Source organism: Abramis brama (genome assembly GCF_963993115.1).
Source record: "Abramis brama genome assembly, chromosome: 13".
Taxonomy (NCBI): Eukaryota; Metazoa; Chordata; class Actinopteri; order Cypriniformes; family Leuciscidae; genus Abramis; species Abramis brama.
In genome coordinates this window covers 4,574,075-4,597,475 of record NC_139975.1, presented here as the reverse complement: position 1 = coordinate 4,597,475, position 23,401 = coordinate 4,574,075, and the positions used below count along the sequence as shown (strand labels likewise).

At 38.3% G+C, this 23,401-nt stretch overlaps 2 protein-coding genes across 3 annotated transcripts in view; one reads left to right on the top strand and one right to left on the bottom strand.

Annotated features, from left to right (window-relative positions):
* The window catches only part of dock2 (dedicator of cytokinesis 2), a 111,033-nt gene that overhangs the window by 33,973 nt on the left and 53,659 nt on the right, over positions 1-23,401 (bottom strand). For both annotated transcript variants that reach the window (XM_084133917.1, XM_084133916.1), the window contains exon 26: positions 22,888-22,983. In XM_084133917.1, coding sequence (XP_083990043.1) covers positions 22,888-22,983 — 96 coding nt within the window. The remainder of the gene's footprint in view (positions 1-22,887; positions 22,984-23,401) is intronic.
* insyn2b (inhibitory synaptic factor family member 2B) lies at positions 961-21,236 on the top strand. The gene is made up of 4 exons (XM_084133919.1): positions 961-1,294; positions 10,578-12,168; positions 12,820-12,894; positions 19,036-21,236. The coding sequence occupies exons 2-4, from the start codon at positions 10,793-10,795 to the stop codon at positions 19,202-19,204; spliced, it is 1,620 nt and encodes a 539-aa protein (XP_083990045.1). The 5' UTR covers positions 961-1,294; positions 10,578-10,792; the 3' UTR covers positions 19,205-21,236.

Genomic DNA, 23,401 nt, shown 5'->3' with positions numbered 1-23,401 from the left:
GTGTTATAATTTTTTTTAATAATTTGAATGTTTTTATTTTTATATTTTCTGTTTTTATTTTAATTTTAGCTAAAGTTTTAGTAATTTTGTTGTGTGTTTTAGTCATTTAGTCATTGTTTTAATATGCCTATATATATTATTTTTTTAAATAATTTTTATTTCAGTTTTAGTTTAAGTTATTTTAGGTACATCGTTAAACTAAACAAAAATGGGAACTACCTTAAATAAATTAATACAATTTTATTTCATGTAACATTTATTTTATTTCAAGTGATGAAAATTAGTTTTTTTATGGTTTTAGTTTTACTTAGACGGTATATTAGTGAGCTCATCCCATAGACTTCCATTGTATTTCTGTCAGTTTCCTAACCTGAACTTTAACTCCATCCTCACAGAAACCTGAGCACATCAAATATCAAAACACTGCCTTGTTTGATTGAGCAACGGTGTTTAACCAATGGAGTGAGTTGGGGGCGGGACTGACCAATGACAGGTGAGATCAGTGTCTTAGAAACATGTTTGGTTACAATCATTATTTTTGCAAGTGTTTTTTTTTTTTTTTTTTTTTAAAGAACAAACTTCTTTTGGTCAAAAGTTCTGATTGTTACGTTTGTCTGAGCATCTTTCTTTACAGTAAATAACACTTGCTATCTAATGCAATGACATATTATTAACAATCAATCATTTATGTTTTTTTAACCTCAGACAAGATTTTTTTAATTATTTAAGGCACAGACATGGAAAACACACACACATTCGGCACTGCAAACACTCCCTGCTAATATTTCTCCCTATACCTTGAACGCGTTTGTACACTGTGTTTTTTTTTGTGTGTGTGTGTGTGTGTGTGTGTGTGTGTGTGTGTGTGTGTGTGTGTGTGTGTGTGTGTGTGTGTGTGTGTGTGTGTGTGTGTGTGGACCTATCAGCAACTTATATGACCGAGCAGAAGGGGAGAAACCAGGACACACAGCGGGATTAATACACACATACACACACACACACAGAGAGAGAGAGAGAGAGAGAGTGAGAGAGAGAAAGAGAGCAAGAGAGAGAGGGAGGAGATACGAGACGCTCAGTTCACCAGTAGATGCAAGGAGAGACAGATGTGCTCGTGAGAGAGAGAGACAGATCATAAACACAGACAAGAGAAAATCATACAGACGGATATAAGAAAGAAGAACACGGAGGAGTGTGATCTCACACAGGAATATAGGAGAAACAGAACGAGTGAACGAGAGAGAGATGAGGAGATGAAGAACAGTCCGTTCACCTACACTACACTCTTGTGATGAAGGTCAGTAACAGAGTAAATCATCTAATGAAATATTACAACACCTAAAATATTTGATAAAATGTTTTTACTAATTGAATTCACCTGTGGGAAGTGCTTTTGCATTCATTTCATCAACAAAAATGTATTAAAAGAGCATTGGTACTTTTAACCTGTACCGTGGTCATACCAAAAAAGTGTCATGTTTTTCTATGACTTGTACCGTGGTAATGCTGAGATTATAACTGTGGTATTACCATGTATGCACCATAGTAAATCAATATGGTAAACATTCAGTACCATGGTGTTTATTAAAATAATGTATTGTTGCAGAATTTTAAACGCGACGTCACCGCAGTACGTCTGCTCAAATCTCACATGATGTCTGTGTGTGTAATTAATCATCATTAATAATACTGAGCAAGTTTACTGACTCTACTGTAAACACATGCTCATGGTTTCACTGGGATCTGTGTGTGTGTGTGTGTGTGTGTGTGTGTGTGTGTGTGTGTGTTATGCAACAACAGGTATCTAATACCCATCTGTTACAGAGACCTCTGATGAAGTGTGTGTGTGTATTTAAATATGTGTGTAATGCTTTTAAATGTGTATGCGTGCATGTGCTTGTGTTTTGTGCGCATGTGTGTGATAGGATTTACTTAGAAAGAATTTTCAATCAGAAATTGTCAAAAAATTACAAAGAAACAGGGAGACATTTAATTAAACGTGGAATTTTGAAAGCCTAGAATATTATTTTCTTGTAAAACATCCTCCAATAATCTCTTGAACTTTGAAAAATCATTTTTACAGTGGGTGTTTTGTCTGACTGTAAATGCATTGAGTCGCTCATTATCCACGCATGTGGTTCCAAGCCTTTATGACATTGTTTCGTCTGTGAAACACAAAAGAAGGTATTTTGAAGAATGCTGGGAGTCAAACAACATTGGACCCCATAGACTTTCAATGTAAGGACAAAAAAAAAAACCCATATGTTTCTACATATCCTCTTTAGTGCTTCGTTGCACTAATGTTATTAGGGTTTGGAACGACATGAGGAAGATTAAATGATGATAAAAATGAGGGTGAAATGCTCCTTTAACTTGTTTATTTTGCATTACGTTAATTTGAAATAACATTCACGTCAGCTATGAATAGTTTGAGGATCTCCCTTTTGGGGACAGATTAGCTCCCAAACTAGCGTGTGTCAGGTGTGTGATTCAGAGTTAGTCTGTGTCAAATCGATTTCATGCTGAAGAAATCTAAACACACACACACACACACACACTCACACATTCTTGTACATCTATCTTTATGAGGACATTCTTTGACACAATGCAATCTCTAGGCGCTTACCCTAACCTTACCCATCACAACTAAGTGCCTAACCCGAACCCTGACCCTAAACCGACCCTTGACCTCATTATAACCTTATCCCTAAAACCAAGTCTTGACCCTCAAACAGGCCTTTAAAGGCTCTCAGAGAGTGAGGACCGGCCAACATGTCCTCACTTTACTCTCTTTGTCCTCACTCCAATGGTCTAAAACTCAAACTGCTCCTCACAAAGATAGTTGTACAAGTACACACACACACTTAAACACATGTAAAAGAGAAAGAAAGAAAGAAAGAAAGAAAGAAAGAAAGAAAGAAAGAAAGAAAGAAAGAAAGACAGACACTCAGCAAGAGATAAACACCAGAGAGAGAGAGAGAGAGAAGGACGAAAGACAAGGAAACAAACAGACGGTGACTGAAAGAAAGAGAAGAGGAGACAAACGAGCAGAAAGACAGGAGACAGACAGGTGTTTAAGAGAGACGGCGCTGACCCTCTGAACGAGGTGAATCTCCAGACAGCTGTCAAGAAGATGTCCAGCTCATATTTCACCCCAGAATGAGAAGGAAGGAATAAGAAATGTCTGACATGAAGAAAATGAAGCCTATTTTAAAGGCCATTAAGAGTTTGACATTTTTATGACAATTAAATACCAAGTTAAAATATATTTCCCTCAAACTCTTATTATTACTGTAATGCACAGCAATCCCAATCCAATTCAGATTGTTAAATATTTAAAAGTCTTGAAAAATGTGTAATAAATAAATTAATAAATAAATGCATAGGATATATGCAATCAAAAGTTTGCGGCCTTTAAGATATAAAATAGTAATAATAATACTTTCATTAAGCAAGGATGCATTCAATTGATCAAAAGTGACAGTAAAGACATTTATAAAATAGTTATAAAAGTAATATATTTCTATTTAAATGCTGTTCTTTTGAACTTTAACAGAATCCGTTTTTGAACCATCAATGAAGACAGTTTCCACTAAAATATTAATGAGCACAACTGTTTTCAACATTGACAATAATAATAATAATCATAAATGTTTCTTGAGCATCAAATCATCATATTAGAATGATTTCTGAAGGATCATGTGACACTGAAGACTGGAGTAATGATGCTGAAAATTCAGCTTTGATCACAGGAATTAATCACAGTTACAATATATTCACAGCTATTTTAAATTGTAATAATATTTCACAATATTACTGTTTTTACCTTTCAAATAAATGCAGCCTTGGTGAGCAGAAGAGACTTCATACAAACACATAAAAACATTTGACAGACCCCAAACTTCTGAACTGCACAGACATAGTTTAATATTTTATTGTAGCAATAAAAAAAAATCTGATAAGAATCTGCACTGAAGTAATGTGGCCTGGACATGTTTTTTGAGTGATTTAGACAGAGAAGAGAATGAAATGAATCAGTGAATGAACGTGTGCTTGAGAAAACCTGCGTCATCCTCCAAAAGAGGTGAAGACACAAACATCAGCTCTTCTCTTGGGACGCTTGTGTCCTTCGGAAGGCAAATGCACACTCTCTCCCCTTTAAAAAAAAAAAGCTGTTTTCTTTTTAAGCTGATAAATCTTTTAAGCTACCCAGATACTCTCACAGACGCAAACACACACGCGTCTGATTGGTAAACACACTCGCTCCATCACACGACGAGTGAAAAATAAACACACGTTCGCCAGAGAGCACTGGAGCGCATCTTTGTGTGTTTTTGTTGGTTTACTACGGTTTGATAAGTCAAGTATAGCCATTACCATTAAAACAAACCTCTAGAACTCAGTATTAAAGTTTAGCGTGTGTGTCGCCCACCAGCGTTTGTGCTCCAACCACCTTGAACACCCTGGTAACCACACAAAACAACCTAGAAATCCCCTAGCAACACCCTGGCAACTAATCAGAACAACCTTGCAACACTTTAACAATGTTCTAGTAACTCCCTGGAAACAACCAAGAAGGGTTGACAAGTGACAACAACTAACAACCACCCAGAAAAACCTAGCAACCCTCTAACAATGACTTATCAACTCCCTGGTAACCACCCAGAACACCCTAGTTACGCCCTGGCCACCAGCCAGAACAAGCAACCCTCTAACAATGACTTATCAACTCCCTGGTAACCACCCAGAACACCCTAGTAACGCCCAGAACACCCTAGTAACGCCCTGGCCACCACCCAGAACAAGCAACCCTCTAACAATGACTTATCAACTCCCTGGTAACCACCCAGAACACCCTAGTTACGCCCTGGCCACCACCCAGAACAAGCAACCCTCTAACAATGACTTAATCAACTCCCTGGTAACCACCCAGAACACCCTAGCAACTCCCTGAAAACCACCTAGAAAAACTTAGAAATTATAATATCCTAGCAACTCCCTAGCAACCACCCAGAACACCCTGGCAACCCAGAACAACCAAGTAACCCTCTAATGATGCCTTAGCAAATCCCTGCCAACCACCCAGAACACACTAGAAACCAAATTGCAACATGCTAAAATTATTATTATAATACTGTGGATCTTTTAAATATATAAAAGGGAGCTACAACAATACAATACTACAAGGTCCTGTGAAGAATACTGTGGTATTGCCAATATCACAGTGAGAGCCATTTCTCTCACACACACACACACACACACACAATATATATATATATATATATATATATATATGCAGCTGTGTGTATATAGTAACATTTTCCAATGTTCTTCCATTAGGTTTCAGTGTGTGTGTGTGTGTGTGTGTGTGTGTGTGTGTGTGTGTGAGAGAGAGTTATGTGTGTAATGTCACTCCCGGCGTCTTCCTCTCTCAGTGCGTCTCAGAGGTGCTGTACACTTCGACTGGTTAATATTGTATATCCCTAAACACACTCGCGTGTATCTCTCCTCATAAAATCTCCCAGAGCTTTGTTCAGTTTTATGCTCCTTACAACTGAAGCTCGAATTACATCATACCACTCTAAAGCCTGAACCTCCAGCCAAACCAATGAAATCATCATAAAAAGAAGATAAAAAGAGCAGATTTGATGTAATTGTTGTTATTAGAGTATTGGAAAAAGAGGCAGATTCCTTCAAATCTCATTAGATCCCACTGAAAGCAGTTAAAGGCTCCAGATAATGAACAGACTGTCTGCCGGGCTTCTGCGGTCTGAAATGAACACCTGCAAGCCAATTACTAATACAAATTCCTCTTTGTTGAGTAAATAAAAAGGAATTATCAAACAAGCTGACAGTTCAGTGACGCAATGTAAAAGAACATCATGCATATAGCTAGAGCTCAACACCTTCATGACTATATCATATTATTCACTTGACATTTGCATTGATGTTACAGTAAATGCAAATTTTAACTTTCTTGGTTTAAGTGAATGCATTTTCATTTTAACTTGAAAATGCTTGTTTGAAAGTTTTGAAAAAGGTTTAAAAAGCCTTGAAATTTGATGATTTAGATAATATAGTAGAGAGAACGATAGAACAAACGATGGATGGATGAAAAGCACTCCTTTTCCCATAATGCATCATCATAATGCATGAATTACAATTCAGTAAATTCCTTTTACTGTCATTCCAATTCAACTTCCTAATGCAAAATTCATAATGCAAAATATGTTTTTTGGTCAGTGTGTGTGTTATCAGGACGGTGTGGTGACGGGACGCTGCGTCTGTGGCTCCTGAATATTGATCACCGCACACAGAGATACCAGAGTCTATTAGATAAGGTGTGTGTGTGTGTGTGTGTGTGTGTGTGTGTGTGTGTGTGTGTGTGTGTGTGTGTGTGTGTGTGTGTGTGTGTGTGTATGTGAATGATGACACAAGAGAGGCTCAGAAAGACAAAATCAAAGTCAGGAGTAACGGAGTGTGAAAGAGAAGAAAGAGAGGAGGAGTACAGGGCTCGATCGGAGCTGATGAAGAGATCAACAGAGACTCTTAGTGTGTGTGTGTGTGTGTGTGTGTGTGTGTGTGTGTGTGTGTGTGTGTTGGAGAATGGAGGGATGAAATTGGAACATCTAAGTGTATGCTGGTGAACCGTAGCGAAGATCAACAAGAGAGCTCAAGAATACAATACTGAGAGAGAGAGAGAGAGAATGTGTGTGTGTGTGTGTGTGTGTGTGTGTGTGTGTGTGTGTGTGTGTGTGTGTGTGTGTGTGTGTGTGTGTGTGTGTGTGTAAAGACAAGGTGCCCTTACAGAAAAGCACTGTTGCAAAACCATAGTAATGTATCAGATAATATACACTCTATAAACTTACACTATGGGGTAATTCATTTTTTTTGATGAAACATTTTTACACTTGAAAACGTTGAGTTAAACTTAAAGTCGGCATGAAACTGAAGTTGTGATAGTCTTTTCTTCCCTATTGTGACGTATATCTGAGTGAAACGCTTCTGGAACAAGGACAAATGTGGGCGGGGCTTGATTTTGTCTGTGGGGAATTGATTGGATGGTTGTGGTTTGCTATTGGCTGATCTCATGTGAGTGACAGGTTGCCCCGCCCACATCATCAGAGAAGAGAAGAGAAGCTGCAAGAGGAAGTTATTCTGATTCAAGATTACCAGGGGCATGAACTTAAAACAATAATGATATGCACGGATAAATCATTTATAATAAACACTGCAATATTTATCACTAAACATTAACAGATCCTCCTATATTCATTTAGTGTAAAACCACACAAAATAAAAATATTTCAACATTTATGCATTTAACACTTTCAGTTCATATCAAAGAAAATCAGATTTCCTTGTTATTATTATTGACTGTTATTTTGTGTCCAACTTACTAAATTTCTAAAGTTGTTGTTAAAGATGAATAATACTGATATGCAATAAGTAACAATTGTAGTTCTTGAGACTGATTAGAATAATTTCTCAATTGATTAAAATGTAACAAACTTTAAGAATAAAAAAAAAAATGATTTATTAGTCTAATACTAATTACTTTTTTTAAAAAAACTTAAAGAATGATGTATATTTTAAACAAAAATAACTAAGGTAGCATAGTTATTTATTATTGTGATATTTACAAACCCACATAATATTTTTAGAGTGTACAATGACACAGAATTATTATATTATTTAAATGTACAAAAAAAACATGGTAATATCATGGTATAACATATGGTATATGGAACTCTTTGTTTGTTGTTGTTAATGAATGCAAAAGCACATCATTGTATTACCACAGCACTGTAAGCTGATCCATTTCAAGGTCGAAATGTGTCAAATCCACCAGATCAATGAATCTAAATTCTTCTAAACACACCACAGAGCACACAGCCGTCCTGAAACACACACTCCCTCTCCGGAGGATTCAGAGACACACACATGAAAGACGAGAGGAGGAGATTTGGCTTCGGATGTCTTTTCCAGTTTGTTGAAATTAAAGTAATCCTAATGAACGTGTGAAGTGCTGGCCGTTCATAAGAACTGCAAACATTCAGTCAAGTATTCCAGACTCTCCTAATTGAACACACACACACACACACACACAGACAACTTGTTCCTCATTAGGCCCGTTGTGTGTGTGTGTGTGTGTGTGTGTGTGTGTGTGTGTGTGTGTGCATGAAATAAGTGAGTAGTGTTGTATGATAATGTAAATCTGTTAGAGGCTAATGGGGGTCATTAGCATTTTCAAGCAACAAAATCACACACTAACACACACACACTAACACGCACACAAACAAATACACACACACACACAAACACACACACACACATACTAACACACGCATGCACGCACACACACACACTAACGCCCCCCGGCACACACACACACACACATTACACACTCAAACGCACACACTAACACACACACGCGTGCGCGTGCATGCGCCCACACACTACCACACACACACACACTAACACGCACACACACACACACACTAACACACACACTTTCTCTAACACACACACATCACACGCACTAACACAAACACTCTCTCTCTCTCTCTCTCTCTCTCTCTCTCTCTTACACACACACACACACACACACACACACACACAGTGTTTGGGTCAGAGGCAGCTTTGAGTCGGTCTCATAAAAGAAAAGAAGCTTAACAGAAAACAAGATATGAACTACAAGACAGAGAGCTTATCAAAGAGCAGAAGAGAGGAGGACGAACACACTCCCATCTTAATGTTCACGGAAGCAGGAACACACTTAAGAGGAGGAGGAGATTACAGAGGAATAAAGTGATAATAATAGGCCCTTCAGGAAGAGAAGCAGAGAGAGAGAGAGAGAGAAGCAGAGAGAGAGAGAGAGAGAGAGAGAGAGACTTTAATCAGCTGGATGTGACATATGGGGGATTTTGTAAACCCTCATTAATATTCGTAATAGTCGTGTTGGGGTTATTGGAGCCTCTGAGCATAAGACGGACGTGAACTTTAAGAGTGTCTCTCGACTAGCATTCTCGATTACACACACACACACACACACACACACACACACACACAGTGTTGGGGAGTAACTAACTAAAAGTTGTGGCGCTACTAACTTTTCAGAAGTTTAGCGGTTTACAAAAAAGATCAGATATTCAAGTAACAAGCTACTCCTTCCATCAGGTATCATAACATGTTGTGCTCTAGAGTCAGGTGAACTCAGGCAATCATTATGGGAGGACAACATAAATATACATTTTCATAAATATATATAAATAAATAAATAAATAAATACAGAAATAAATAAATGCAAATCATTACTTTTTTAATACATTACTAAATAAAATAAATCTATAACTTTATGAAATTCGAGGCTTTTGGTCATACCTAGGATATCCAGATCAACCAAAGGAGGGAGAGCATTTTCACATTTGGCTCCGAAACTCTGGAATAGTCTTCCTGATACTGTTCGTTGCTCGGACTCGCTCTCCCAGTTTAAAACTAGATTAAAGACGCATCTTTTCGGCCAGGCATTCATATAATATTTTTAATCTTACAGTTCAAACTACAATCTGGCCTCTAGTTCATAAATGCCAGAGGAGAACTGGCCCTGACTGAGCCTGGGTTCTCCCAAGGTTGTTTTTTTTTCTCCATTAGGTCACCTGATGGAGTTTTAGGACACCATTAGGTCACTTGATGGAGTTTTTTCAGTTGGGGATATTTTGGGGATATTTAATTTTATTTTATCAATCAATAAATTCCACTAGAAACAAACCTTGTTGTATTATTTTATTTTAATTTAATATTGTGAAGCTGCTTTGATACAATCTGTATTGTGAAAAGCGCTATACAAACATACTTGATTTGATTTGATTTGAAATGCATAAATACATGAACCGTATAAATCATTACTGTATATGGATCATTTATTGATCATTTGCATTTGTTTCTTTCTTTCTTGATTTTTAATTTTGCAGGTTTCATTGCAAAGCTCAATTCATTTTAGTGAACTGATTTCCAAAATCAATTAGCGGATTCCTTTTGTGTTACTTTTCATTACAAAATAGTTGTTTTAAACTCAAATATACACATTGCATTTGCTGTTTCAATACCGTTAAAAGATGCACTCAGTAATATTTAGCTTATGTTGCACTGGCCGATATGACACTGAAACTACATGGGAGCAGCTCCACACACAATCTCGATTTTCCAGTTACCAATGCAATTGAAAAAATAAATTATTCACAGTTAGCCATGATTTATTTATTTTGTGAGCAAAAGAGTCTGAGATGAAGTGAACAGTGCTGTAGTTTCCTCGATTTCTTGAAATCCTTTTGCCAAGCTACAGTATGTCTCATTCAAACTTTTTAATGAGAGTAAAACTGCTGAGTGCACCTTTAACATCACCAACCTAACTGAGATGCTCATTGTTTTTGCGAGATAAAGACTACTCAGAATAAAAAATGCTATCATTAAACAGCTTATTTTTGTTAGTGCAGCTCCAAAGTGTCTACTTGAGAATCTACAGCACATGCACATTCATTCTGATGTCTTTTACACACTTATTCTTTTTCTTTAAACAGGTAAACGAGACAAAAGCAGACACTGGATTCGCAGGAAGATTGGTGAGCAGGATCTGATCTGAAAACGGATTCCTGACCGATGCGAACACCGTGGAATACCATTTCCTAAAAACACGCAGTGGAATAATAACCTTTGTTTTAGATGGTATGCTTAGAAACGAAGGCCACACCCCCTTCGGCTCCTCCTCAGGGGGCTGAGCCAATCAGCAGAGGTCATGGGCCGACGGGCGGCTGATGCGTCCAATGCGGTGCCGGCGCTGGAAGTGCCTCTCGCTGGTGGGCGGGCCATGCTGTCTCAGAAATGGGGTCCTCTGTGCAGTGTTGGCGTCCAGACCTCGCCGGGCCTCCGTTCGCTTCCGTCATTAAAGAGAAGGACGCAAACGGTCAATGGACCGACTGCAGAAACCATGTCGCTGGACCGGATGAGGCGTTGTGAGGTCAACGGCAGGCATGTCGTCAAAGCGGCTTCCAGGAACGGACCGGACCGGACGTCCCAGGAGAGCGAGGTGTACTGTCAAATCAAAGTCAATCCAAACCAATCAGGGCTGAGAGGGAGTTTAAAACGAACCCCTCGGTATGTTAACGGCAGTGTCGTTGCACCCGAGGTGGTGGGCGGAGTTTGTAGCGAGGGGGCGGAGTCAGAAGAAGCGAGACGGCAGAGTCAAACAATGACGCGTGATTGTAGGCGGGGTCAATCACTGAGAGGGGAATCGTCCAGGCCATCATTGCACTGCGGAAACGTCGGCTCGTACGCCACGCCCCCTCGACCGTGCCGGATGATGACATCATCGCCCAAACTGTGCATGAGTTGTGGGCGGAGACAGTCTCAAGCCCCGCCCTGCATGGCGGCCGCTTGTCGCAAACGAGCCGCTAGTCAGGTTCAAGCGAGCATGACGCTTCCGACGCCGCCGAGGAAATGCTGTTCACCTCGGCTGCAGAAACAAAACTCCACGGTGGCACAACCAACATACGCACAAATTCCCAATCACACAACGGACACGCAGAACGAGACAACGTGCTCCACCCCCTCGCAACACAACAAAAAAGACGCGCTCGCAAAAACAGAGGCGTTGACGCAGTCTGAGAAACCTAAAAACGACTCGATGACGCACAAAACACAACACACACAAACAGGAGTTTCGCAAACAACTAAAACCGAATCAACCACACAACACACATCGCAAAAGACTAAGGACAAGTGTGCGACCACGCAAACGCACACACCCGTATCCGCCACGTCTAAACCGATTGGCTGTGAGTCAAAAGCCACGCCCACTCTTCCACCCAAGAAAGGCTCACAGTTGCAGGTCAAATCTAAACCGGCACCTCCAGAGCTTCTGATTGGCTCAAGGGCGGAACCTAAACCGCAAATCCCGCCCCCTCCCTCAGAACCTAAACCTGAGACAGAAACAGACTCTAAGGACACCAAACCACCTCCAAAAGATGAGATCCCACAATGCAACGGTGCACCCGGTGTTCTACACGGACTCCTTCATAATGTAGAGGAAAACCTGCTGTATAATCAGGAAAAGATCAAAGTTCTTCTCAATGTCATCCAGGATCTGGAGAGAAACAAGGCAATGAGTGAAGGGTGAGTGAGAGCGAGAGATTAAGGCTCTGGAGTTCATGCAAGCGTGTTTGATTTGTGATTCTGCACTTCCATCATCCCATAACTCCCCTGGTGACTGATGTATCCTGAGGCAACCCCTCGGGAATCTCGATCATCAATGGAACATTGTCCCCCTCCCGTTCACAAACTCTCTCTCTTACACATATCTGATGTCTTATTTTCTGTCACATCTTCACCATTTACACTCTCTTAATCTCTTAAAAGTTTCTCTCCCTTTTTTATCCTCCATCCATCCACACACACACACACACACACACACACACACACAGTTCCGTCAGAACTCTGCTCTGATTAAAAGCTCAGATGTGTCAGAATCGATCAGGAAAAGTGACTGTGTTATATGCTTTAAAGTGTCCATATTCATTACATATTCAAGGACATTCAATAGAGGTCTATATTCCTGTGGGATTCCAGCTAGCCTTGGTTTTATTTCTTGTGATGCAGGACTAAATTTCTGAGTTGCAGAAAAATTCCAGCATATATATATATATATATATATATATAAGCAGGATGGAAAAGACCTCTAATTCAATGTTCTGTGAGTGTGCATCACATGCTCAAAGCGTCTGTGTGTATGTATGTGCAGGTCTTCAGACTTTCTTGTTTTTTCAGGCGTTGTTCATACAGAACTGGTCAGGACATCAACAACTGCTCAACCTGCCAGAAAACAGCCTGCATTATATACAGGTAAACACGACCGTTAACAGCCCACGTATGTCTATCATGTCGTAATTTAGCCTTTTATGATATTTCCTCCCTGTCTGTCATTTACAATTAAACAGGCTGATTTTGCTACTGTACAATATTTAAATGACCTCTGTTGTGATTGGCTACTCTTCACATTAACAATGCGAAGTGACGCAATGTTCAAACATGAAAGCACATTCATTGCATGACTTTTTTCAACATCAAAGCATCAACTCATTTTTAATTTTGTGATTTAATTTTTGCTATTAAGTTGGTTAGAAGCTGGCAAAAACTCACGTCAACACATTACTTTTCAGACTTTCAGCAACAGAGCTCAACACTATCATACCTGAATAGAGCAGAACGCAGGGGTCTATTTTTAACTTGCAAAGTCATGTTAAAAAATGCAGCGCTAAAGAGATGCAAGGCAACATCTAAAACATCCGTCTGAGTCAACAAATACTCAGATCAACAATTAAACAATGTGTCTAGAATTTGATCCATCAGAGGGAGGTTTCTGATGTGAATGTCAACTTTATTAACACTGTAAATCAGAAAAGGCAGAAAAATCTAACTTTTTGAAATGGAACCGTTTATTGAACCCTAAAATTTTAAATCTTAAAAGTTTGCATATGTTTTTTTTTAGTTGATCATATTTCATATGTCTGTTTTTTTTTTTTTTATATGTATGGGCTTTTCTGATTCATAGAGTATGTTATAAGACAATATGAACTGGAGTAGTGAAAAAAAATAAAACTAAATTTTATTCAGAGGCCCAACGTGAATAAAATTATACAATTTGGTGCAGAAGCTGATGATGATAAAATTATGATGTTTGATATGTAAATCAATGCGATCTTTTTAACTATATAGCAGATACTTACATAAAATGCATATGATTATCAGTCTTCGCTCTATATTTCTCAATAATATGTCTTAAGATGAGTAAGATGATATTTAAACGCTTAGTTTTATGATCAAAGCGATGTAGTTTTAAAACATAATGCAATGCATTACAATGATGACTGAGAGATGAACCTGAAATTTGAAACTCCCATTTTAACATGATAAAAAAATTAAAAAAAAGTATGATTATCAAGTTAACAAAAGTTCAGTCCAGTATAAATATTCATTGAAGTTATTCATTTACTTTATAAAAATTTTAATTTCACAGGAAAAAAGACGAGCTGAAGGAGGGCTTTTGTACAATTATACTAAAAGGCCTTTTACTTGCTAAAAAAGTATAAACTATCAAGCAGACAACAGAAGGATTTGTAGTAGAAGTTAAAAATGTTGGTTACACTTTATTTTAAGGTGTCATTGTAACAGTGTAATTATATATTTAAGTATTGAGTAATATTAATTAACTACATGTACTTACTATAAGGTTAGGGTAGGATTAGGGTTTGGTTGAGGGTTAGTTGCATGTAATTATGCATAATTTACTGTTATTACTATGGTAAGTACATGTAACATATGTAACAAGGACACTGTAAAATAAAGTGTTACCAAAATGTTGATGCCTTAGAAATCTGCTTATTAAATATGATACAGTAGGTTTTACAGAGTTAAAACTCTTTAGAGAAAAAAAAAAAAAAAATCCTATGACCCATTTAAAATATTATAAATCGTGCACAGAGCCGCATCTGAGTTATGTGTCATCTTGGGGGCAGGAACAGACAGAAATGCACCAGGAGACCATGAGAATGATTTAAGAGTTGCATCAATATCCTACAGCAGATCAAAACATCCGACGGCCACCAGAAACACACGAGCATCTCCTCCATGAAGAACAAACAGAGCGTATTAGTCCTAATTAGTGCAGCTTGCTAAATCAAGCATTATTGTTACTATTTATCATAGTTAGGGGTGCACTTTCTTCAAATCTACAAATCTTTAAATAGTTAAATAGATGTGTGTGTAATTTCTGTAGGTGTGTAATGAAGCCCTGAGGGAAGGAAACACACACACACACACGTATCATAAAGCCAGAAAAAACTTTGAACATGGAGATATTCCTCCTGTGTCACAATCACACAGACACACACACACACACGTACTGGCCATGTATGAAATTCCCTCTGCTCTTTTATCTCCCGTCCTCTTTTTTTCTGTTGGGATAAACAGGATCATTATTCCCGCACTATGAAGAACTAATCGCACACTAATGCATGTTTCCAGCACTCATACCGCGGTAAAGCCTCGGGAATCAATTAAGAGAGATGGATTTCCTATTGAAGTGTAATCTCATGACAATACAGCATGAGAAAAGCCAAGAACACACACACACACACACACACACACACACACTATTGAGCTGCTTTGTCTACATAGCATCCCTAACTAAAGTGACTGATATGGAGCGCCCTACATAGGTAGCAACTGTATAGACTTAGCACAGTAAACTTGATAAAAGTTCTTTAATTCATTCATTCATTGAATAATTATTTCATTTGTTCATGCATTCATTCACTTGTTGTTAACACATGCATTCATTCCTGAATGTATTCATTTGTTCATGCATTCACTCATTACTTTGTCCATTCTTTAATTTGTGCATTTATTTGTTCATTCATTCGATTATGCATGAGTTTGTTTTGCTTCTTCAAGTCTTCATCCATCAGTGCTTATTTTCCCAGAAGAGAAAGACTGTATATTTTGAATGTGTATATCTGCTAAAAGTGAACTTTTGTCAACTTTTTAGGAGTACACTAGCATATAGATGAGCTCAAAGCTAACAGAAATTGACCAAAAAAAAAAAAAAAAAACACTGGATTTTAAGGTGTCTTTAAGAATTCAGACCAAGCAACATCTGACCAAAAAAAAAAGAAAAAGAAAAAAAAAATCCTCTGAGGGTTTGCACTCATGCAAGCTGTGTGATTTATAGCGCTAGATATCCTTTGACTCATGATTTCTGGAAGATAATATTGATGATTAAGATTTTTTTCCCCATCTGAAAGTGCAGACTCCAGCTTTGAGCTTTCTGACTGGGTGAACTCTCTTCCCTCAAAAGATCCGTTCATCACAAATTCTGCTTTCATAATTCTTTATCTCTCACTGTCTTCCCTTTTCTCTCTGTCTTTGTGCCTTCGTTCTCTAGGGACGCAGGAAAGTTGAGATAGGTTTGGTTAAAGTGCTCCTTCAAATACAGAAATGTGCACTCCTCTGAAGTCAAACATTTCCTCAGCCCATGCAAACCTCAGGTGGTTGCTCAGCTACTAGCCCGAGTTAAAACCGTCTCTGTGATCCTCTCTATGAAACATTCATGTCTTCAGCACAAACGTTATGTGACAAAGTTTATAATTTAGGGCTAAAGGTCTCTTTAAACCACAAACACAAAGTCTGAGCAATAACAATAGTAATGCAAACAGTACTGATGACAAAAAAGCATGATCAATTGCACTGAAAAAAAAACCTCAGCGAAGATGAATTTGCATGGTGCAACAATCATATACATGTAAATGTGTCATCTGGATATGCAAATCAGAGACATCACCTAGCAATTTCCACTGACAAATGACGCCCTCTGAAATGACAGCAACATTGAAAAACAGATTTACAGCCGGCAAAAACTGTCGGGTTTCAAATGCAATACAGAAATAACTAGATTTGCATTTCCTGAAGAAAACAGAAGCGCCTGCACGATGGCAAAAGGAAACTTTGAGATTTAGGCTTTAGTTCTGCGTGTGAAATGTTGCATAACAAATGTTTCGCCGCTATTGTGCCCTTTTACAAAGTCTTGATGTTGTTTTTGAGCTCTACTAGAACAGGTTTTCATGCTTGAATGTTAAAAAACACATTATTTTCCTCATATTCTCCACTGTTGCAGCTCGTCTCTTCCCAGTGTGTCTGTAACGCTCCGTTTAGTTCCTGTCTCTATGAAGCCCCTCCTTCTGAAAAGCACACTGTGCTCTGATTGGTCGGCTGGACTAGTGTGTTGTGATTGGTCGAGCGCTTCAAGTGTGTTTGGGAAATGTCCCGCCTCTTTCCATAACGGCCAGTTCAACACACTACTAACTAACTCGACCAGGCCCCGCCCCTTTATTCTGCACATTAATTATTTAAATGAGGAATATTGTGACGTGTTCGTTCCCGGAAGAAACTCAAGACTACAATGGAGGCGTTTCAGGAGTTCAGAAACACTGATGCTGATATAGAGAAGAACTTTGTAACTTTACAGCAACATTACACACTAAAGAAAGATGAACAGTTAAAAAGCATACTAGGTCCTATTTATTATCAGCTGAGCATCAATAAACATCGCATGCAGTCTCTGCAGTATAAAATACAGCTAGAGGTGGTTAAAAAGATGCAATAAAGGCAAAACATCACAATTCAGTTTGCAAAAAAAAAAAAAAATTGTAAGAAAGGAGGACAATTGCAATTCAGTGTGCAAATAATGCAATGATTTATAAAGGAAATGCAATAGCACAATCGCTGTGGGATGGATGTATTTCCCATACAGTGTTCTCTATAGGCTTTACAGGCTATAGCTGTTGTTCAGCATGCTTCATTTATCTCTGTCCCTCATTATGGGCTTTGTTAACCTTCAACACATTCTCTGTCAGTCTGTATTATTCTCTCATCTTTTTACCTATCGTTTTTTGCTCATCACGTCCCTTCTTTTCTCGCTTTCTCTCAACTCACTTAGTTGCCGGGAAATTGCAGGCAGGACTGTGGCTATACTGTAAATAGAGGCCATAACCCCTCTCTCACACACACACACACACACACACACCCTCCTCGTAAAGTTAGATTGCAGTCAGATAAAATGGCCGCAGTGTGTTTGACACTGTTGTGATAATAGTTTGTGTCAGCAGCTTTGGCTACAAAAGTATGTGTTTCATTCATTTCTACTTTGGAATAAAAAAAATAAAAAAAACATTGTAAAGAGTTTTAATCCTTGACCCGAAACAACCACCTCAAAGATGCACAATTAATTTAAAATTACACTTTATTATATATTCATAGAAAACAGCAACAAATTGTAATAATATTTAACAATATTACTGTTTTTTACTGTATTTTTGGTCAAATAAATGTATCAAAATAAATTTTTGGTGAGCAGAAGATCTTACTGTGTATAAGTATTTCTATATATACATTTATACCTACATTTTCACTGTAACAGCGACTTCTTTGATTGGTGGATCTGGATTTGCCTATTAAACATGCAAAGCTGCAATGACTTCACTTCAGAGCTCACAGTGTTTCTTGAAAGGTTTATACATTATCATTAAAAATCAATCTCTCTATGAAAAAAAAAAAAAAAAGAATATGATTTTTACATCCTGAACCCGGCTGCTGCGCTGTGAAACTTGTAAGAAAGTGAGATGAATGACGGACTGAGAAGAAGGAAAGTGAGCGAGAAACACAGAAAGAGAGAGAGAGAGATTGAAGAATGTTTCTCTGTCTTCAGTTTTGTTTGTTATCTTGACATGTCATATTGTCTTAATGTTCATTTCTGTGTCATGACAAACGATCCGCCGTAACCAATGATGAAAAGTGTTTTCATCAATCACACTCTTCATTCCCAAAAAAACAAAATGCATCATCAAATTACATCAAAATGTAAATCTTTTTTTTCCCTGCACTTTTAATGTATCCTATGTATTTGCAACAAACAGAAATTGTTATAATCTTAACAACTTTTTATTCTCAGTGCATTTAACGTCTGTAATTCTGATTTTTGAGTTGGAAATAATGTGATGTGATATGACTGGAATGTGAGAAATAATTTATTTTTTCTCAGTCCACACAGCAAAAGTTGTTTCGGTGCTTACAAACAAATTACATTTGGAAGGGGACAAATATTAGTTTTTTTCTTTACAATAACATGCACAAATGAATCATTCACAATAAGAATGAAAACATCAAAACTATATTCATTTAACAGATAACAACAAATGTTTCTGGTCTTTTTGTGAATGATTCATTAGCACATGTTTTTCCAAAGTGAAAACAATTTTGATTTTGAAATTTTGCTGTATAAATTTTCCTATTTTTTCTTTGTTGAATATCCCATTTAAAATTCCAGCAATCAATAAAGATAAAGTTGAATGTAATGGTCGCATCTCTCATTGCAGAATTCATTTTTATTTTTATATTCCATTTAATCATATCTATTTCATGTCTTTTTAGTGTGGAGCACGACTTCCGTGTGCAGGAGGGCCGATTTCAGAACATCCTGGAAGAACTGGATGAAAAGGAGTACGATGTTCCCGCCCCGATCCCAAAACCTGCCAACATACGACCGCGACCCAAGAGCCGCGTCAAGAAACTGCGAAAGAAGTGTTTCTGGTGGCTGTAGAAAACCATCACATGATGGTTATGATGCCGCAAACCAAACGCTTGTGGACGTACGAGTTTCATAATCCAGTCCAGCTTCCAAAAACAACTTTATGACGTGGGGAAAAGGATGTTAAATACATTGCTCTTATTGAACGGATTATTCTTTGATATAATTGTTACAGAGTGAGGAACTTCACTGAACCAAAAGCTCATCTGACATCCTGAAAACTTGAGGACAATTTAAAACCCAAGGAGACCCGCAAGACCTCGCGTCTAACCAGTCAATAAATCCCCTTCATAGTGTCTGACAGAGCCGGAACGCAGTCGATATCCCTCTTTACCCTGATGGACTGATGGAGATTCTCCGTCTCATCTCCTCGTCACCGTTCTCTGACCTTTGTGTGCAGATGGCTTTCGTCCCGACTAATGAATGTCTAAAGCTCTGTTCCCAAACCTAGTCATCTGCCTACCTACACAGCATTTTAAATAACCGGCGGTTGAGCTCCAGACACCAAGGCCGTCTTATGAGATGCTTTCTGCGATTGCCTTTTCCATCAAGGATATGTGCATCTCGACAAGAGAAAGCATCCGACTGACACCTGCTTAATGAAATGCTCTATTGGAACCAATCAGTCACGTATGAGGCTCGTTTTCAGTTAGAGTGCTGCCATGGCGACAGCGGGTTTCGGAACAGAGTTTGAATGTTTCAAATGCTGAAGTTCAGAATTCCAAAAGTTCTAAAATACGCTCTATGCACGAACGCTGCTGACTAGGGGTGTCGAAATTAATCGTTTCTATGATGTATCGCGATGCATACGAGGACGATTCGGTATCGGTTTACTAATAGACCATATTCGATTATAATGTGCTTATGTCAGCTTTTCTGACGTCATTTGTCGCGTACGTGCTTTGTCGCAGTAGCATACAATGGCAGAGGGAGGTGAGACACAAGTGCGAGAAAATTGAGGCTGGCTGCAAAAGTGAGTCAAATCTGCATCTCCCCCATGTTGAAATGCCCAACTTTACAGCAGAAAAAAACATGTTTACAGCCTGGAGCAAAAGTGGCTTTGGTCTATACAGCTAATTTTGCCCTTCATGACAACTGTGGGGGGGGGTGAATTTTTTTATAACTCATCCGTTTAAATTATATTAAGCCTTAAATTTCTGCATAATTAAGGGTGTGTCCACTTTTGAGTGACAGGTGGATTCCCGCTGCTGTGGTCATTAGTCATCATTAGCCGTTTGTCTGCTGTCTGTTAGCCGTCACGTTACCTCAGCTCATTGTCTGACTGTAAAAATAAATAAATTCGGGAGTGATGCGCTACCAAGATGGCGACGGTCGGCCACGCCCACTTTAGGCTTCAAAAACGGTCTTCAGAAACCTACGGGTGACGTCACGGACACTACGTCCATATTTTTTTACAGTCTATGGTTCACACCCCTACTGCTGACGTATTTCCGGTAGAATCTCAGCCAGCGTCTTTACTTCTGCATAGCGCGTTCTATAGCGAAGTGTACTAGCGGCAAAACTTTCATAAAATTAATTTTCTCAGAAACGGAGACAACGATTTTAGAAACCGATTCGCTAGTCGGATTTCGCATGATATGAGAGAATACTCATCCTCAAAGTTGTCGATGTAGCTCGAAATATATAATTTAAAGCCCTTCTCTTTCTTGCTCTTAGGTGTGTCAGCTAACTGCCTCACAATATTGTTAACATCATTCACGTTAACCGCTGGAAGTTCTTGTAAACAGCGAGTGTAATTTGCCATTATCTCCACCGAATCCAATAACAGCTTCCGATGCAGCACCGGATGTAAATGGGCGGGCTGAGACAAAACCCGGAAGCGATCGTGCATAGAGCCTATTCCGATGTTACGATGTGATTACTGTGAAATGTGAAAAGCAGGAGAGAAAGTGCGACTAAAGGGGCCATTCACACTGAACACGTTCTTGTATTACATCTGCACCATTTTTTAGTTGGTCTATGTACATAAACATGCATTTTTAAAGCTGTGTCAAATTAAAAGTTGTTACATTTTTAAAAATGTATCGAGACGCACACGTTCGGTTCTCTTGCGCCATTTTCAAATGTATATGAACGGCCCTATTGCTAGATTCATGTCTCAGTGAAATTACCATAATTACTAAATGAGATTCTAGCAATTCAGTTTCTCTGAGTCAGAAATGATTTGTTTCTATTGCAACACTCAATGCCAAAATTGCTGCATAACGCCAACTCTGTGCAGCTTTATTGATGATGACAGTAAAATTCATAACTACATCAATTTACCAATTTATCAATTTAGTAAACTCTGTGTACACAAACAATATTCTCAATGCTGGAGTTCATGTGTAGAGCCTCTGGTGATACTTCCAGCACAGTTTCATGTTGTGTCGAGCCTTCTTAGTGTTTTAAAAATAGCGATTTTGATGCTATCATAGTCGTGCCCCAAGCACTCCCATTCAAAAGGCATTTTGACCGAAAATGAAAATACGGTCAATCTTAACCGTAAAACCGTCAAACAGTCAAAAGTGGCGTTTCCATCCTAATTATGCTTCTACACGAAAGTTTGACTCGGGTATATTAACAAAAAGAGCCTAGGTTCAATTTTGGCGAGAGTTACCCTTTAAAGTGACAGCAGCCTAATAAACCTCCTGCCGTCTATCTTTTCAATGTTAATCAAACAACAAAATACAAAGAGAAAATCACTCACTGCTCTTGACTGAATAACTTTTGTAGTTTTAATAAGAATCAGCATTTATTTAATTCCTACAGTGAAGACTAAGCAGGGTTTTTTTTTTTACATTTGCTTATTCAATTACTGTTTTGTATAGTTATCACATATCGCACTTTTCTTCAATATCGTGCAGGCCTAATCGTTTGCCTGTAACTGAAGCTGCTGCCATTTCAATTGTTTCTATATGGCGACACATCGGTCAAGTGGGAAAAGTCAAGAGTTTTCGTTAAATTGTGAGTTGTAATTTGCGAGTTTGACAAAAACATGAGCAGGTTTTACTAGTCGGAAACTGGTAATTATGGTAATTTAATCATGACATGAACGCCCCATTAATGCAACATGGAATTTGCTCATCATTAAAGTGTAAATGTTTGGTGTTTTCACAGACATTGTAGCTTCAATGTTTAGATCCCTTATGATGAATTTCACAAACACTGATATATTTTTCTCTGTGTTTGATACACACTTTCTTACACACAGATCAGCACTTCATGCTTCCTAGAGTACGTAAGGTTCAAGCTCACGTCTTCCACACCGTATCTGTCCTGTCTACATGTCCAGACTTGAAAATATACAGTATATATATATATACACAAATATATAGAATAACAAATATTATAATCAATGTATTTTTATACGCCAATATTCAGATAGACAAAGACTACATTTCCCACAATGCACTTCTTCCTCCCTCCACCTGTTTGTAATTGAGATACTTAAGATGACGTCAATAAAATTGTGTATTTTAATGCAGTAAATGTTTCTGTTCTGGACACAAATAACACAATCAGAGGAGCACAAGTAAAAGTAAATCTCAAAATATCACATTTGGCCTTTGTTTACATCATGCATGAGGAATATTAATAGCGATACTTGGCTTAGTAAACACTATTAACTGTAAAATAGCATTAATAGAGGGAAGAGGAAAGGGAATGGAGAGGATCTAGTAGCTTTAACTCACGATGAGTGTGTGTTCTCGGCCCATGGTGATGACTGTGCGGTTTATCGTCCTCAGCAGAGACGACACAATGTCCTGAATGTGCTGAAATGTGTCTCCCTGGAAGAGAAAAAGACAAAACGCTCGTCATTTGTATTCTAGCACTGAACCGCACTGCATCCAAACGGTCAAAGATTTTCTCATTAAGTCACACAATTAAAACAAACACACAGATTTACTCTTGAGTTCCTCACCTCAATGTTTCCTGTTTATAAGCTACAAATCTTATAGGAATAATTCAGGCAAAATGTAAATTATCCCATCATAAACTGCTCTTTTCCATACAAATGAAGGTGAACGGTGACCACGGCTGTCAAGCTAGATTTATTTTCAGTTAATAGCCTTTTAAATTTGTGTTGCTTTCTCACATAAACAATTCAGACGACGTTGATTACAAGTCACTGTCGTGATGTTGTCATTTATGAACCTTTACAGCCCCTGGACACCATTTCACGTTCACTGCACAGAAAAGAGCAGC